This window comes from Podarcis erhardii (assembly GCF_964252035.2).
Source record: "Podarcis erhardii genome assembly, chromosome: 2".
Classification (NCBI taxonomy): Eukaryota; Metazoa; Chordata; class Lepidosauria; order Squamata; family Lacertidae; genus Podarcis; species Podarcis erhardii.
The window spans coordinates 26997951-27015084 of NC_138498.1; the positions used below are offsets into that span (position 1 = coordinate 26997951).

Below are 17134 nucleotides of genomic sequence, written 5' to 3' on the forward strand. Positions count from 1 at the left end.
AATGAAGACCCTCTGACACAAATTGGGGGCTTCATGCGTGCATATAGCCTCATGTGCAAAAAAACAAAACACTAGTTTGTCACATGGCAGGACTTCTAATGCTATAGAAGTAGTATTGGTAAGCACAATCTAACCACATCTGAGCAGTTTTATATTCTGCAGACCTCATTAAAATACATGGGAACAAAATAATTACTGGCTGGTTCTCAATAGCAACAGCAATGTGTTTGTTTGTTTGTTTGTTTGTTTGTTTGTTTGTTTGTTTGTTTGTTTGTTTGTTTGTCAAAGAGAGTCTCCTATTTTGTTAGCTACCATCTTGGGCGCGATGAATCCAGAAACTGCCATCAGAATTATTTGAGTACTGTGTATATTTAGATATTGTAAAAGGTTGTTTTGATTGGCTGTGTGATTAAAAGCATGATCATGGAATCGCAGAACTGGAAGGGACCCTGAGAATCATTTAGTCCAATCCCCTTCAGTGCAGGAATAGGCAGCTGTCCCAGATCAAACCTGCAACCTTGACGTTATCAACACCACACTCTAGCCAACTGATCTATACAGGCTGATCCTTTACATTTTTAATGGTGATGGTGATGGCCCAGCCCTGCCTCTCTTGACAGCCCCAAGGAAAGCAACAACAAAGGCACACCATTAAAAGCAAATCAAAAGCATAGTACAAAAGCTAGTCGGCATTAAATTATACAAACATACAAGTACAGATACAAATGATGCCTCTCTTAAGAAAGGCAGATCAATGCTCTTTCGTAAGTGACCCCGGGAGATTATTCCTCTCTAGCAAAACTCTGTTCCAACAACAGAAATCATGTGAGATGGATAATGAGCAGATATTATTAGATCAGTGCCTCTTTCAGAATCCCTTTATGGACTGCAAAAAGCAGTCTCAAGGTGGGGTTTGTTTTAAATTTTAAATCTTAGTCGAGATCTCCTCCAGTGGGTTGAAGGAGGAGAAGGATCCAGCTGTCCACACCAGCAGGATCAAGTGGGTCTAATATTTCAGCAGGGTTTCAAAGGAGAAAATGGGCACTTCTATGGATAAATCTGCAAAAGTTCTCATTTGAGGAAACAGTCCAGTTTTTCAACTTAAGCTTTCTTTGAGCAACTCTTGGAATATGCATACACAGGGAGAAATAAATATTACATCTGAGAGGAATGTTATGATAAACAATGCAATTTTATTGATTAAGACATCAATTCTTATGAAAGAACTGATTATACTTACCGTATTCCATTTAGTCATTTAAGTGCTTTATAGCACAAGCTGGGACTGTTTCCATTAGCTTCCACCCCCCACCCTCCCAAAAAACCCACTTTGCTATTGTTGTTTATATATAAAAACTATACACACAAAAAACACAAATTGTAAATGGCTGGCAGGTTTTTGTAAGTATGAAAGAAGCAGAAAATCAGATAAACCAATAGCTAGAGTTATGAAAATATAACCTGAAGCTTTATATCATAATTATTCAAAATTATTTGATTCTGTGTGTGCCTCTCTGCCACATGGGAAAAAAAACTCTATGAAAAACATACTGATATCTGAACTTCTGATTATTTTACTGCTTTAGACATTGACTAAGCCTTTCAGATAACTGAAACCCCTTCTAGAGTTTGACAGCAAGGCAAAATAGCTATTCAAAAGTTCTGAATTTGGAGCGCCTTGTGGAAACAAGTGACATGATACAATCAATCTGATGTTATAACTTTGAGTTAACATCTTGGTGTTGTGAGATTTCTGATCTACTTTGAAGTAGGGAAGTGAATAATCCCTCGCTTGCTCTCCTTTTACTGTTCTGCAGAGCATGCATGCATCAAACTGACCTCCCCAATTACAAATTAATAGCATGATTCACAATGCAAGCAAGCCTACACATGTCTACTCGGAAACAAGTCCCTGTTTACTTCAAAGTGGCTTACTCCCAGGTAGGTAAGTACAGGGCTGCAGACTTGCCCCCTACCTAGATGTGTTGCTTTGAATGCAACAGTTTATCCTACTTTCTAATAAGCACTTTTTAAAATAAGTTTTATTTTCTTTAAATGTATTAATATAATCCTTTTCTGGATACAAGAATGAACCCTGACACTCTTATTGTGGTGTTGGGAATGGGGGGAAAGCATATTGTTTGACTAAATTGCTAAATGTAACATATATAACCAATTACAGCATTTGAACTTTAATTTAAACATAAAATCAGGAATGCTGTTGTTGTTTTCGCCATCCTCTACTTCCTCAAGAGTTACAGCACTTTTAGATCCCATTGCTTGCAGGAGAAAAGTGTTTAAGCACTTGCTAAATTATCTCCGACTGAAACCAGCAGGATTTTTAAAAGACCTTCATTTCAGCTGAATTGGGTCATTACATGTAGGAGGCAATTTAGACTAATGGACTTTTAAAGTTTTCTTTTGACAAATAGTATATATTGGAGAATGGCTTGATTTTAGAGGACCCTTCTTTCACCAGAGTTCTGAGTTATGTTATTTACTTATTTTATAATTGTACGTTGCATCTTTAGAAAACTTTCAAGGCAGCTTTGAGATAGTATCCTTTAATTCTTTAATACATGCAAAGCAAAAACAAAAACAAGGCATCATATTCATCCACACATTAGCACCAAAATGTAAATTAACCCTCCTCATCAACACCCCTTGCTGTATTCTTGGTGGAGGTAAAACAAAGGGGGATAATGAGACTTTCAAGCACTTGCAGAGCAAATCCACAACCAGACTGGTAGAATTTAGACTTATTGAGTGGCTAAGCTTTGCTCACCTTAACAAGACATTACCAGTCTTTCATAAAGAGAAACACTTCTACAGCTACAACCTTTAGTCACTAAAGCTGCCACACTATAATAATGCTTTATTTAGCACAGTAAAGTATATAGTATAATACATATTATATATAATATCTCTCCTACTACAGGACAGCCACACTGATATTCTTCAGCCTTTACAGATATATATTTTTTAAAAATCTGACTTTACTTTTCACTTTCAAAGAAGGGGTTGCAAGCCACCTTTCAGAGATGGTCAGATGAAATCTATCACTTTTCATTTGTATTAGTTAAGTGAGAGAGCAGGTTAAGTATCGTCGAAATATACAGCATCCAACACACCAGTTTATCAGAATTAGAACAACCAAAACAGAAATATTATATCCTCCATGAAAGAATTTTTGTTTAATTCTAAAAACTAAATGAATGCCATTTGGATATATATGGTATCTAGCATATTTTATTCCAGCTCCTCCCCTGGAACCTAGGTGAGTGGGGGTTAGGGAGAAATAAAATATTATTTGGAGATATGAGATGAGTAAACCTTCTTAAAAAGCAAGAGAAAGTCTTCAAGGGGAACTTTTTTTAAAAGGAAAGGTCCCTATAATATACTTTATTTAACTTTGGATAGTTGCATGCCTAGGAAATACTGGAGAGCGGGGTGTATAAAACGGCATCTAATCTTATCGGTGATCTCTGCGTTTGTGGAATGCATTAGTTTAAGAGCAATTTGCATAAAGCAAAACCCAGGGTCCTTTTTTCCATCAGCCTCTGGTTCTGTGCGTGCATGTGTTTAAAAAACAGCTTCTCGTGCACCTCCAGAACATAGCGGGATGTGTTGGCGCACCGTCGCCAACTCTGCTGCGTTTTATTCCTCCTAATAAGTGTCCATTCTTAGGCAATTTCGGGCCGGGAGAGCATCATCTCGGCTGCCTACCCTTCCTCTCCCCCTCTCCCCTCAACCCTGCAGATACAAAACAGTCTGCATCTCCCCCCCCACACCGGCTTTCTCGCGCCCCCCCCCCCAACCGCCCCGGCGCCGCTGCCGCCGCCACCCACTTTCGTCTGCTCAAAGCTTCCGTCACCAGCATCTGTGAGTGACATCACACTTTGCCAACTGCGGCTCTGGTGCCTGAGATTTCAGCGCATTGAATGCTCCTGCGGGCTGAGGGGAGGAAAAGGAGGATCCGTTACAAAGGGGCTTTAGAAATCCCTAAAGTTTGCAGGGGGAAAGGAGGGGAGGGGAGGGGAGGGGAACAGGAGGCGAGGCGGAGGAGGAGATATTTTGCGCGCGCCTTTAGGTTGCGAGATTCTGCCCCTCGCAGAGATGCGCCTAGAGCGCAAACGTCGAGCCGCTGGAGCGCCCGGGGGGAAGCGGACCGCTCGAAGGTTGCCGTTGTTTTGCCGGACAGCCATCTCTCTGGAATTCATTTCCTCGCTCAGGGGTTGAAAAACAGAGATTGCACCCCACCACACACACACACACACACACACACGAGAATCCCACACTGACCTGAATTAGCACAACAGGGAAGCCCTCGAAATTAACGCTATAAACGCTGTCTGGCCCCCTTTTGGAGGAAAAAGCACGCTCCTTTGAAAAATAAAACGCCTCTTAAAAGCGACTCTTATTAGTACATCGTTTCAAGGTCTGCTGGGGTGTTTTTAGGTTTGGGGTTTTGAAAAGAGGGGAGGTCTAACGTGAAACGAGGAAGGTGGTTGAGGTTCCTATCTGTGTATGGATAGGAAGAAGCGATGACCAGTGAGTTTTAGATGGATCTATGGATCTCGGATTATCATTAATTTGTATCATGGTTATTATGCTAATGTATTTATCTTAGAATATTTCGCTTCCTTGAAAAAAAAATATCGAGGGAAGAATATTGAAGAGCTTCTATTCTTGAATGAAAACTTGTTTAAATAGGCAGTAGTTTTCATGATTATTTTTTTCAACCGAACAAAACTATCGTCCTTCTGGTTTATTTCTGCCAATCGCCCATCCAAGCATTACCAGACCGACTCAGTTTTCAACCAAGTCCGTATATTTCTTTTCTTTTCGAGCAAGGGGGGCCCCCGGGTGAATAGTAATCTTCCGCTGCGATTTTGCTGGAATATTCTGCTTTTTAGCACAGAAAATCAATGCAACAAAGCCACCTTCTCGACGAAAGCAAAAGACCTTGCCCCAAAGTCATGTATATATTTTGTAAAAAAAATAAAATAATTAATTAAATTAAAAGCCTTTTCCGGTTGCTGCTCAAAATTTGAATCTAGGTTTAAAAAGGGGAAAAGGAAAGGAAAAACTCATGGTACATATTGTGCAAAACGAAATCATTTGTTTCTCTCTCCAGGGGAGTAAAAAGTTACTCTAAGCGTTGCAAGGGATAAGAAGATTACATTGTACTCTGGAAAACGTGAGCTTTCCCCCTTCGAGTTAGTGTAGTTAACACTGGAAAAGTTGAAAGATAAATGGGCTTTGAAAACATGGTTTGGGAGGGGGAAAACCTTTGACAAAAATGTTTTGGGGGAGATAACAGTTTTATTGGGAAGACAGCAAAAGGGAAATGGATCTCACAATTATACTCTTAATTTTCTTCTGTTTCTGCATCGTCCTAATGCCGTATTAAAGACATACTTTACAAGATAAAAGGCGCAGATTCTCGCAGACCAGGGGTGCCCTGGCAGAATAGCTGGGCAGCACAAGAGCCGTGGGCGAGGGGTGAGGGGGAGCGGGAAGGGAAGGGAAGAAACGAGGGTTTTCCACTAGGAAAAAATGCCATTCAGGAAGGTGCAGCATGTGGCTTCCTCGCCACCAGGCCCGTGACAACAGCAGGAAGGTGTCTGCCTCGGTGGTGAAAGGGAAAGAAGATTTGGGTCCCTTAAGTGGGATCCAAGCTAGATTGACTCCTTGAGTCCTCGCAGGATTTTACCCGTCCCTGAACGCAGGACACAAGTCCAAAAGCAGCCGAGGCAGAAACCCGTTGCGTGTTTCGGGTTTGTTTGCATACAAAAATAATAATAATGCACCTTCTTTAATCTGGAAAAGACGCGTCTTCCCAAACTGACGGCGGGGGCGCCGTGGCTGGCAAGCGACGTCGGGAAACTCTCCGCCTGATGCTTTCCACGACAGTCCTTTCGACCATCTAGGGCACCCCCCTGTGCCCTTAAAAGAAGCCCTGCCTAGGTTGCCTAGGGGCTCAGCCCTCTTCTCCGTGTGCAATAAGTGCAAACACATGCGCCCACCTTGCCCCGAGGCAGCAAAGCAATAGCCCTCGATCAAGTCCTCTCTAGGGGATCCTTGGGAAAAGGCATGCATAGAGTCCTTTCACCCCGGACCTCAAAACACATATCTGCAGCCCGATCCTATCCCTGTATCCTGGCAGTGGAAACACATGAGGGGAAACTAGGATGGGGGGGGGGGGAATAAGTTATCGCTTGAATCCAACAAGAACAGGCAGCAACTGGAGGGTAGAGAGTGACTCCCTTTTTCCTTCCCTTGGTACCACTTAAACTGGGAAGTAAGACACACTGAGATAAGTTTCAGCCATAGTGGAACACGTCGTGTACGTCTGAATCGCTGCAGTAGATTCTAGACATGCTGGCTTAGAAGTTGGCTTGTGCGTAATAGGGTTTATTGCGGTTGGAGCAATAGGGGTTTATTACAGTTACGTGCGCAATTGGAAGTTGTACACGAGGTTGCAGCTTTAAATCCGCCTCCCCTTTATGACTTAGTTTTTCTAGGTTGGAGGGGGCAGGAAAAGTCGATATAGTCAGGGGTTTTCGAGAGCAATCTGTATTTTTTGAAGGGGGGCACAAATGCAATAGGCAAAGAAAGGGATTGTCATGGGGAAATTTTGCGGGTGCGGAGATAAAGTAGAGACGTGTAAGGTGACGATCTGCGCCCACCCCCGTTATCCCAAGCAGTTTGTTTGTTTTAAAATGAACTGTCCCTGAAACTTTTGATATCTTTATCAGTTTCCTTGACTCCGAAGCCGTTTCATCCGGAGAGGCTGGCTACATATTTACAATTGGATGGTGTAAGGGTGGCAAGGGGGAGTCGAGCCCTGATATATCAAATCGCTAGAGACTAATCTGTGCGAGTGTGTGCGCGTGCTTTTCAGGAGATGCGGTGCTCTGTATTTTTGTGTGTGTGTGTGTGTGTGCGCGCGCGCGCGCGCGCGCGCGCGCGCCACCTTGAAGGAGCGTCTAGCAGCCTTGAAAACGTCGGGGTTACTTTTCTGAGCCTATGGTGCCCCCTCTGGATGGAAAGGAGAAGGACACTTGATCTGCTGCAAAGGTGATTTGTTTATATATGTAAGTCACTGTAAAAGTTCCAAGAAAAGTTTGAAAGGAGAGTGGAAAAAGTGCACGGAAAGCAAAGCAAAAAGGCAATGGAATGGCGCCTGTCCTAGGGTAGGCAACATGACAGCTAATGATTTAAAGAGTTTGCAATGCGGGAAGCGCCCACAACTGACGGGCTGTCGAATTGCTAAGCGAGACAGTGGGATGCGCACATGACGTCTCGATAGATGGATTATCAAAAGGCGAATCAATCGCAAACTGCGCCCACTTTCTCTCCTTAGCCATTTCTCTGGCGCAGCCAAGCTGTTCGGCTGTGCCAGAGCGCATCCCCGTGCTGTGCATTCTTTATATCCGTCAGAAAACTTTTTCCTCCTGCTGTGTCACCTACTTTTAAGGAAAAATTGTGGAAACAGTGCAAAGCCAATATGTATGTGCGTGTGTATATATAGCAAAGACCTGAGGTTAGTAGGCATAGCATCTGATTCAAAAAAACAAATCAGAAACATTTCACAGAGACGTCTCTGAAACAAGATCCATCTGAATATATATATGAAACGAAGAAGAAAACTTATTTCTCTTTCTCCGTGGTTTGAGCAGCGGGGCGGGGAGCGATGGGGATAAATTTCGAGGCATAATGCATCCCCTTGCGCCTGCTTTGCGTCTGGCCTTGGAAGAGAGGATGTCAGCGAGCCTAACAAGTAAATCCAAGTATTGTCTTTACGATGAAGGATCACGCTTGAGGAAGAAAATCCTGAATTATAGGGATTTAAAATATATTAGATCCCTCCCGGCAGGATGTGTAGCTGATGACCATTCCCATAGGTTCAACCCTTTCTAAAAAGATGCGTAGCCCATGTGCAGGTTTACTTGAAAGTAAGTCTCCAGCTTTCCGTGGCGCTTACTCCCTAGTTAAGCCCTTAGGTTGGATGGTAGCTTGTACCTGTTGACTTTTACGGTGGAAAGTCTTATCTGCTTGAAATAGAAATTTGGTCATGTTATGTTTCTACACAGATCACTCTCAGCGTGATATTTTGGAGGAGGGTGTTACTGTCATTCTCACTCACTCACACACACACACACACACACACCACTAACCCTACTTTGCACAGTGTAAGACCAGAGTTAGGGATATTAAAGATAACCATTTTTAAAAGGAGTCGTCCTAGCCGAAGTATATAGCGTAGAACGGGTGGTGGTATTTAAAACTAAACCTCTGGGTCAGATTCTCACGCCGTGAACTGCAGTGCAGCGCTGAGGAAGTCAACCTTGCCTTCTCTTCCTGAAACTTTTAAGTATGGATAAAGCATTAGGATGAGCAAACAAAAAAACAACAAACCCTCCTATAGGAGAGGTGAGTCAGAAAAATCACTGGATTCAAAGCTAGGGGGGAGACAGATAGACAGACAGACAGACAGAGAGAGAGACAGAGAGACAGAGAGACAGAGAGAGAGTCATACAGAGGATCTCTAAGCTCTTTCCGAGTGAGTGAGAGAGCGAGCGAGCAAGCATTTGTTCTGCAGTTTTACCCGAGCGATGACGTATCTGCTAGGGAAGATTTCGTGCCTTTTCTTCAGCAGAAATCTGCCCAGATCAAGAAGTAGAAAAAGAAAGGAGAAGAGTTTACTCGGAGGAATATATAGCGCAAGAGTTGGGAAGTACAAAGGCTCAACTGCCGCGCGCGACAAACTTTCTCTTTCCCTCCTCCCTCCTCCCTCCCTCTCTCCCCCCCCCCCTATTTTCCTCTCTGAGATCTGCGCTCATTTCTCCCCTCCCTTCAGAGAGCGGCGAGGAAGGAGGGGGGAGAGAGAAAAAACTTTTCAGCCAATCAGCTGTGTGCCAGCCCTCCAGGGGCAGGCCTGCCATTGGCTGAAAGTTTCTAAGGTGAAATAGCAGAGGAGAGTATTTATTAAAGAGACCCAGGGAGAAAGTTAGTAGAGCTGAGCTTGAAGCCGACTAGGTGATTTTGGGAGCCTATATATATATATATATATATACACATATACATATATACATATATATATATATATATATTCTTTTTTCTCCTTCTCTACCTTCCAAACTCCGAGGAACTTTTTCTCCTTCTTTTTTGAAAGGGGTGGAATATATATTTTAATATATATTCTTCCGACAGCCCCTCATTGACTATCCACGAAAAAGCTGCCCACATGTCCGTTGCTTGAGAGCAAATATCTGCAGCAGCAGCAGCAGCAGCAGCGATTTTGCAAAAGCGTCCGAGATCCGAGGTCTTCTTTCCAGTTTCTGCAACCCAGGCGGGACATTTTTGGTGCCCCTTGCGAACTTTTCCTTGTCGTTGCCGCTGGGCTCGCCTCTTTTCATGCAGTTTTAAGAGACCCTGCCACTTTCGCTTTTTCACCCCTCCCCACCCTCCTCTTCCTCCCCCCACCCACCCCCTCTTCCCACCCCCTCTTGCTCGCTTTTTTCATTTCCACCGATATCCTCCCCCGGGTCGCTTTCTCGCATGAATCTCCTCGACCCTTTCCTGAAGATGACCGAGGAGCAGGAGAAATGCCTGTCCGGCGCCCCCAGCCCCACCATGTCGGACGATTCTGCCGGCTCCCCTTGCCCGTCGGGCTCCGGATCGGACACCGAGAACACGCGTCCCCAAGAGAACACCTTCCCCAAAAGCGACCCGGACCTGAAGAAAGAGAGCGACGAGGACAAGTTCCCCGTGTGCATCCGAGAAGCCGTCAGCCAGGTCTTGAAGGGCTACGACTGGACGCTCGTGCCCATGCCCGTGCGCGTGAACGGATCCAGCAAGAACAAGCCCCACGTCAAGCGCCCCATGAACGCCTTCATGGTGTGGGCGCAGGCCGCGCGCAGGAAGCTCGCAGACCAGTATCCGCACCTGCACAATGCCGAGCTGAGCAAGACGCTGGGCAAACTCTGGAGGTAAGCGCTGGGGATGGGCGCAACGGGGGAAAGCAAGCGGGTTGCCAAAGGGCCGCTGGCACGCTTGCTCCGGAGGAAGCGTGCAGAGGATCGCAGCCCATAGTTAGAGGGACGGGGAGGGTCTCCATGGTTTGATTGTTTAGCTTCAGGGGTGCCAACTTGAATAAAATATTCAATAAATAACGTAACAGATCAAAATACATGGTGTACGCACATAATTTAAATGGCAATGCCCGTCAACTTTTTTTGGGGGGGGGTCGGCCCCCTCAAATATTTTATGAGGGGTGCGAAGGAACCTCAGCACCTAGAAGTTGGCTCCTGTGCTTCGTTTTGCATCACCACGCCTTGGCAAAGTCTACTTTCCGCCACTCGGGGTCTGTCTGTGCAGCATAGGAGCCAGTCCTAGGGGCCGAGGTCCCAAAGTTGCGCCCACCCCCCCCCCAGTTAATGGCCATTGCCATTGAAATGGTGTTTGTGTGCCACGTCTTGAGATCGATAATGTGGGGTGGGGCTTATCTGGAAACCACACACACACACACACACACACACACAATATTTTATTCAAGTTTGCTCCCTGCTCTGCAGGAGCAGGGCCAGAAGGGAGAAATTGCACGCGTGGGTTGGGTGCGCGCACGAGAGAGAGAGAGAGAGAGAGAGAGAGAGAGAGAGAGAATGTATGTTAACAGGGACAGACGTTTCCAAAGGGGTGGTTGGTGGGAATCTGGGGCTTGGAGATCCCATGCTGAGCTCCTCCTCCTCCGCAGAGGTAGCGTGAAGAGAGCCCAACTAACGCGCAGCTCTTGGAGAGTGTGTCCATTGAACTTCACATGCAGGTGGCAAACCGGGCATTTGGACTGGGTGGGAGCTACTTCTGAGTGCAATCCGATCGGGTTCTGCAAGAGAAGTTCTGGATCAAAATGTCGTTTATACCTTGGTTTGTGGGCATATATGTTCATAGGAGCTAACTCCTAGAGGGTCCTTCATCCTCCCTCCATTAAAATATTTGAGGGGGCCAGGACCCCCCAAAAAGTTAATGGGCACTGCCATTCAAATAGTGCGTGCATGCTGTGTCATGTGATCAATTATGCAGGGCAGGGCTTACCTGCCCCCCCCCCCATAATTTTATTCAAGTTGGCACCACTGTATGTGTCCATACTGTATTTGAGATCCTGTTTTAGCTTAGGGAAGGGAAGGCCATGCTCTGGTTCGGCAGCCTTGCTGTGTTCAATGACTTGCCAACACCAGAAAATAAGGCTGTAATGTATACTTCCCCAGGAGGAAGTCCTAATAAACTCAAAGGGGCTCACAGCAAAGTAGACCTGCATAGGATTGCACTATAACAGCAACTAAATGATGAGGCAGTGCTAAACCCCTTATTTTTAAAGTTGCCTTGAGATTATGCCTAGGAGAGAGCTGTCCCATTTAAAAAAATATATGCTGTGGTTACTCTGAAAGGCACTCTGCACATGCCCAGGAATAATTTATTTTGTACACACCTGCCCATTAAAAAACAAATACATTACAAGGTTGAGCTCTGACAACTCAAGCCCTGTTCTCAAGACAAAACATGAATGGCACACGTTTGGGTATGTGATGATTGTTGGTGTAAGTTGGCAAGTGTGGACCAATAGGAGATTGAGTCGGAAAGATGACTTGCAACAGGAGGGAGGGGGAGAGGGAGGGAGCAGGGAGTTAAGAGAAAGTGAGTCAACTGATTGAAACATAAGCTTGTGACTTTCCACAAGAAAGAGAGAGAGAGAGAGAGAGATCAATGGTATTTGCAAATGAAAGGTTTATGTTGTTGTTGTTGAGTTTAGCTATAAAAAAAAATGGTGGGCAGTTTGTGCTGGTGCCTGGAGGCACCCAAAGTGTTGGCTCCTAATCTGTATTTGTGTGAGTGTGTCCTGGGTTAGTTGGTGGGGGTGGGTGGGAATTGAGTGATGGGTCCAACCAAATTCCAAGTAAGGGGCCCAGAGCAGAGTCCCTGTAGTGGCTCGATTTTTGTTATGTCTTTTTTGAAAGTAGCCAAAACACTCTGCTAATTTCTTGCAAGAGGAGCAGAGTTCTCAAAAGGGACCCTAAGATGATGTAGAAAAGGAACAGGCAGAGGCAAACTTAGCAGTACTGGACAACCAAGTCCTTTTCCTGACAGTGCTCAGAGGTCCCAGAGAAAGTTTCTAGTCTGCTCCTAAAAAGGGGGGGGGGAGGGGGAGAGAGAGAGAGAGAGAGAGAGAATGCTCAGATAGCAGGATGTCTAAAAAGTGCCTTCCTTGCCAGCTTTGCTATGCTGCTAGGACATTTTGGCATAATGTCCTATGTTCACATATATCTGGATTGTGACCTTGGTATGACCAGAAGCCCATTTTGCACAACTTTGCAGTCTTCAACAGCTGCCTGGGACAGTGCTCTTGCAGACAGGCTGATATATATTTAATTTTTTGCAAAATGAAATATGACCTAAGTGCTACATTCTGGAAATCTCTGCAGTTGACACCATTGTAAGTAACCACAAGGCCCTTTCTGTCTCGCCCAGGTTATTGAACGAGAGTGAGAAGCGCCCATTTGTGGAGGAGGCGGAAAGGCTGAGGGTGCAGCATAAAAAAGACCATCCAGACTATAAGTACCAGCCGCGAAGGAGAAAGTCGGTCAAGAATGGGCAGGCTGAGCAAGAGGAAGGATCTGAGCAAACTCACATCTCCCCGAATGCCATCTTCAAGGCCCTGCAGGCAGATTCTCCCCAGTCTTCATCCAGCATGAGTGAAGTGCATTCCCCTGGAGAACATTCTGGTAAGTGTGCCGTGTGCTGTGGTTCTGCTCGTAGAAATAATAGAATTGTAGAGTTGTTAGGGGTCATCTAGTCCAACCCACTGCAAGGCAGGAATATGCCGTTGTCCCGTATGGGGATTGAACCTGAAACCTTGGCATTACCAGCACCACACTGAGCTGTCTATTATTCTTTTAATGAATTAGGCTTGCTCCCATTCAGGTGGATGCAGAAAAAGAGCACACTTACCGATCTATTGCCCTTATGCATCCTGAAGCATCTCTATAGAACAGGATAACAGGTGCAATAGGGGCAAAGCACGTGCAGATGTGTGTGTCCTCTTTAGGTGACAGGTCATTGGCCACCACTGTCAGTAAGTAGTCTCATGGACGACAGCACACAGCATCATTTGCACACATTCAAAAGGGCTTTCTCTTTGCATAAGGCAATTGCTTCTGCTAGCAAAACGTCCCAATCCAGTTCGCACCTTTGCAAACCGGCTCTATAAACTGTCCTCTTTTTCAGCAGAGCACAGTCTCACAGGTACAAATTTCTTTGGCTGTACAAAACAACTGATCTAAGGAGCCATGCAGCTATCTTCAGTGGCAATTCCTTATTACTGGTCACCCTACCACCACCCTCTCCTTTCACTCACCTCCAGACAGAGTTAACCATTAATGGAATTATCATCGTAATACAACACCTCCTGCTTATATATATATAAAAAAATGGCTGCTGTTAGATTTCCAGCGCTTTATGGCACTCTGTCTGGACCCCTTATCAGTAGGAAGATAGGCCCAGGTGTGGCCTGCCTGCAGTTTTGACTTCAAAGGGGTGGAGGGGAAAGTAGCATGCTGACTCTGACAGATGCCGTTTCTCTTGTGTTTCCTGCAGGACAGTCTCAAGGGCCACCGACCCCTCCCACTACCCCTAAAACAGATGTGCAGCCCGGTAAGCAGGACCTGAAACGGGAAGGGCGCCCCCTGCAGGAAGGAGGAAGGCAGCCGCCCCACATCGACTTCCGTGATGTGGACATTGGTGAGCTCAGCAGTGACGTCATCTCCAACATTGAGACCTTTGACGTCAATGAGTTTGACCAGTATCTCCCGCCCAACGGCCACCCTGGGGTTCCCGCCACCCATGGCCAGCCCGGCCAAGTCACCTATACCGGCAGCTACGGAATCAGCAGCACGGCAGCTGCTCCAGCTGGCACAGGGCATGTCTGGATGTCCAAGCAGCCGCAGCAGCCGCAGCCGCCGTCTCAGCCGCAGCCATCCCAAGCGCCGCAGCAGGCCCCGCAGCAACCCCAGCACACCTTGACCACACTGAGCAGCGAGCCAGGGCAGGCCCAGCAGAGGACACACATCAAGACGGAGCAGCTGAGCCCCAGCCATTACAGCGAGCAGCAGCAGCACTCGCCCCAGCAGATCAGCTACAGCTCCTTCAACCTGCAGCACTACAGCTCCTCCTACCCCACCATCACCCGCTCGCAGTACGACTACACAGACCACCAGAGCTCCAACTCGTACTACAGCCATGCTGCTGGCCAGAGCTCCAGCCTCTACTCTACCTTCACGTACATGAACCCCGCCCAGAGGCCGATGTACACACCCATTGCAGACACTGCCGGGGTGCCTTCCATTCCTCAGACCCACAGCCCGCAACACTGGGAGCAGCCTGTCTACACACAGCTCACCAGGCCGTAAGGTTTTTGATGGACAGCAAAAAGCGTCTTCAGACTTTGGTGAAAGTTTCTTTTTTTTAAAAAAAAAGAAAGAAGCAGCAGCAAGCTAAACAAGTAAGAGAAAGGAAAATCCCAGAATGCTTTGTGTACTACAGCATCCTTCCGAAATCAGCTGGAGAATCCTGCTCCATAAACAAACATTCCATGGTGGACTTAGAACCTTTGCTTTGGAGGCGATTTTCATTCCCAAAACAGCCAGCTTAGTTCGCCTAGGTATGGACTTGGTGATTATTTTTTAACAATAACTAAAAATGAAAAGCGAATAATTTTTTTATTATTACAAAACTCAAAAGTATTCCTCTGTGAGGAATATGCTCTATTCTAAGTATTTTGTTTCGTTTCGTTTAGTATGTACTGTGTATGATTCGTTACCAATTTGAGGGGATTTTATATGTTAATTGTACTTCTTGTTTTTAGAGAAACTTTTTTTTTTTAATGCTCCTTATTTTGACAGCTAAACAACACTTAGCAAAATGGCATGCCTTAGCCAGAGGTATTTTTGTATAGTTAATGGTCTTCTGCTTGTAGGCAGCAAAAAAAAAAAAAAAAAAAATGTGGATAAAGGAAAAGCAAACCAGTGATCAGTTACTCAATGTGATGTTGTGGATTTGGAAAGAGACTTTATTTTTCCAGCTGGGAAGTAAAAGGGTTTTTTGCGGGGAGGAGGGAGGTTTGAAAGAAAAAGAAGATCTACACCTTAAGCCTTAAAGAAACACTATTGAAAAGCCTTAACAGCAACCCTGCAATATCTTCCAAGAGAGCTTGCGTAACTCTTTCTCTCACTGCCAAGGGGAAATATGAGGCTTCAGAGGAAGACAGTTCAGTTTTTTAAGGTCTGAAGCTCTCTCTCTCTCTTTTTTAATGCAACCAGCAGCAGCAGATTATAATGCCACAAATCCTACCATGACTTGCCTTCTTCAGCTTCTGGCACTGCCCCCTCCCCATGTGCGAAACAGATGCTGACCAGTCCATAGAAAACAGCCCCCCTGCAAAATCCATTATGAACCCAATTTGCAGGGCAGGGCAGGGATATCGACTTTAACAAAGGTCATGGATGACAGCACTGGTGTGTGTGTTTTTCTTTCTTTTCTTTTTTAAAAAAGTATATATATTTATTTTGTGGCGGGGGTGGGGAGAGTTTTTTAATCAAGAGATTTTCCTCCATTTCCCCCTTCCGCATTAGAAGTTCTTGTAATGTAAACAGAAATTCCAGAGTCGGTATATGGTGCCTAATCGTTAAATTATGGTCTAAATCAATAACCCCTTTATTTTATTTATCCCTCTCATTCCCATTTTTTTGGTACTTTTTATTATTATTATTCCTTCAGAATGTGTCTTAGGTTTGTACAAGTATGTCTGCTTCTCTTCTGTTCTCCCTTTCTTCTTCTTTTCCCTCCTGTTTGAGGATAAACTGGAAAAAAATATGTTGTTGTTGTTTTTCATTGTAGACACAAAAGATTGCAAATGTAGTGTATCACTGAGTCATTTGCCTTATTTTCTGCCTCAGCTCTTCCAGATTTACATATTGTGCCTGGGAGTACACAGGCCAGCAGAGTTAAGGTAGTAGAATGGACTGTACCACTTAAGCTTTGATGCTACTGTTGGGGCTGCCATTTTTAATGCTTCCCCCATGGGATTTTTATATTTAAACCCTCCATTGTTGTTGTTTATAATTGCAGGGAGTTCTTTTACAGGGGGTGAGGGGAAGCATTCGAAAGAAACGATACCCCCCAACTTGCAAACCAAAGTGGTACAATCCACTCTACTACCTCCAGATTCCACCACCTTCTATGGGTGTTGTAGGGCAGGCCTTGGTCTGTTCAAGAGAAGCAAAGCGACAGTGGGTGCAGCCACCAATCCCTGCTGCTTTGGAAGCCCTCTTCTTTTCCATGGGGCTTGCACATTTCCATGGGGCTCATATTTGCCCCTTGAAAGCTCGATGGAAATGAACGACAGTTGCGGAGCAGCGGTTCTGGACTGGTAGCTGCCAAAGTGTGCAGCTCATCTTCCACCTCTTCACACTGTGTGATTTGGGAGGATATTTAGGACAAGGAACTGACCTTTGGTGAAGTGGTGGCTGAACAGTTAAGGATTGCTTTTTTAAAAAAAAGATAGCCAACTTTTTTATTTAAAAAAAGTTATATTTGTTAATGTTTTGTAGGGAATACAGTAGAAGAAAATCTTAAAGCACTCTTATAATATGGTATCTTTTCTACTTCTATATTAAAAAAGCAGATATTTCTAAAGTATTTCTGTAACTTAAAAACAATCTTTCCTTTTTTAAAAAAATCAGTTTTAGGTAAGGTTGGGTTTCCGTTTTGTTTCCGTTTTGGTCGTTTTGTTTGCAAATCCCTTTTGGTTCTCTGTACAACTTACCTTTTTGTATATTATTGTTTGCAATAAATATACGTTTTATTAAACTTTAAATGAAGTGGAGCTTGTTTAACTGCCATATCCATAACTGAAGCAATGTTACCTCCTTTTTTAATATAAAAATGACCAATGAATTTTTGTTGTTGTTCTTTAGTCGTTTAGTTATGTCCGAATCTTCATGACCTCATGGGCCAGAGCATGCCAGGCACTCCTGTCTTCCACTGCCTCACGCAGTCTGGTCAGACTCATGTTTGT

General features: G+C 44.8%; 1 protein-coding gene across 1 annotated transcript; it reads left to right on the plus strand.

Annotated features, from left to right (window-relative positions):
• Positions 1-9050: 9050 nt before the first annotated feature.
• On the plus strand, positions 9051-16933 carry SOX9 (SRY-box transcription factor 9). The gene is made up of 3 exons (XM_081849776.1): positions 9051-9998; positions 12532-12785; positions 13657-16933. Exons 1-3 carry the CDS (start codon positions 9568-9570, stop codon positions 14466-14468), a joined length of 1497 nt encoding a protein of 498 aa, XP_081705902.1. The 5' UTR covers positions 9051-9567; the 3' UTR covers positions 14469-16933.
• The last annotated feature ends 201 nt before the right edge of the window (positions 16934-17134 follow it).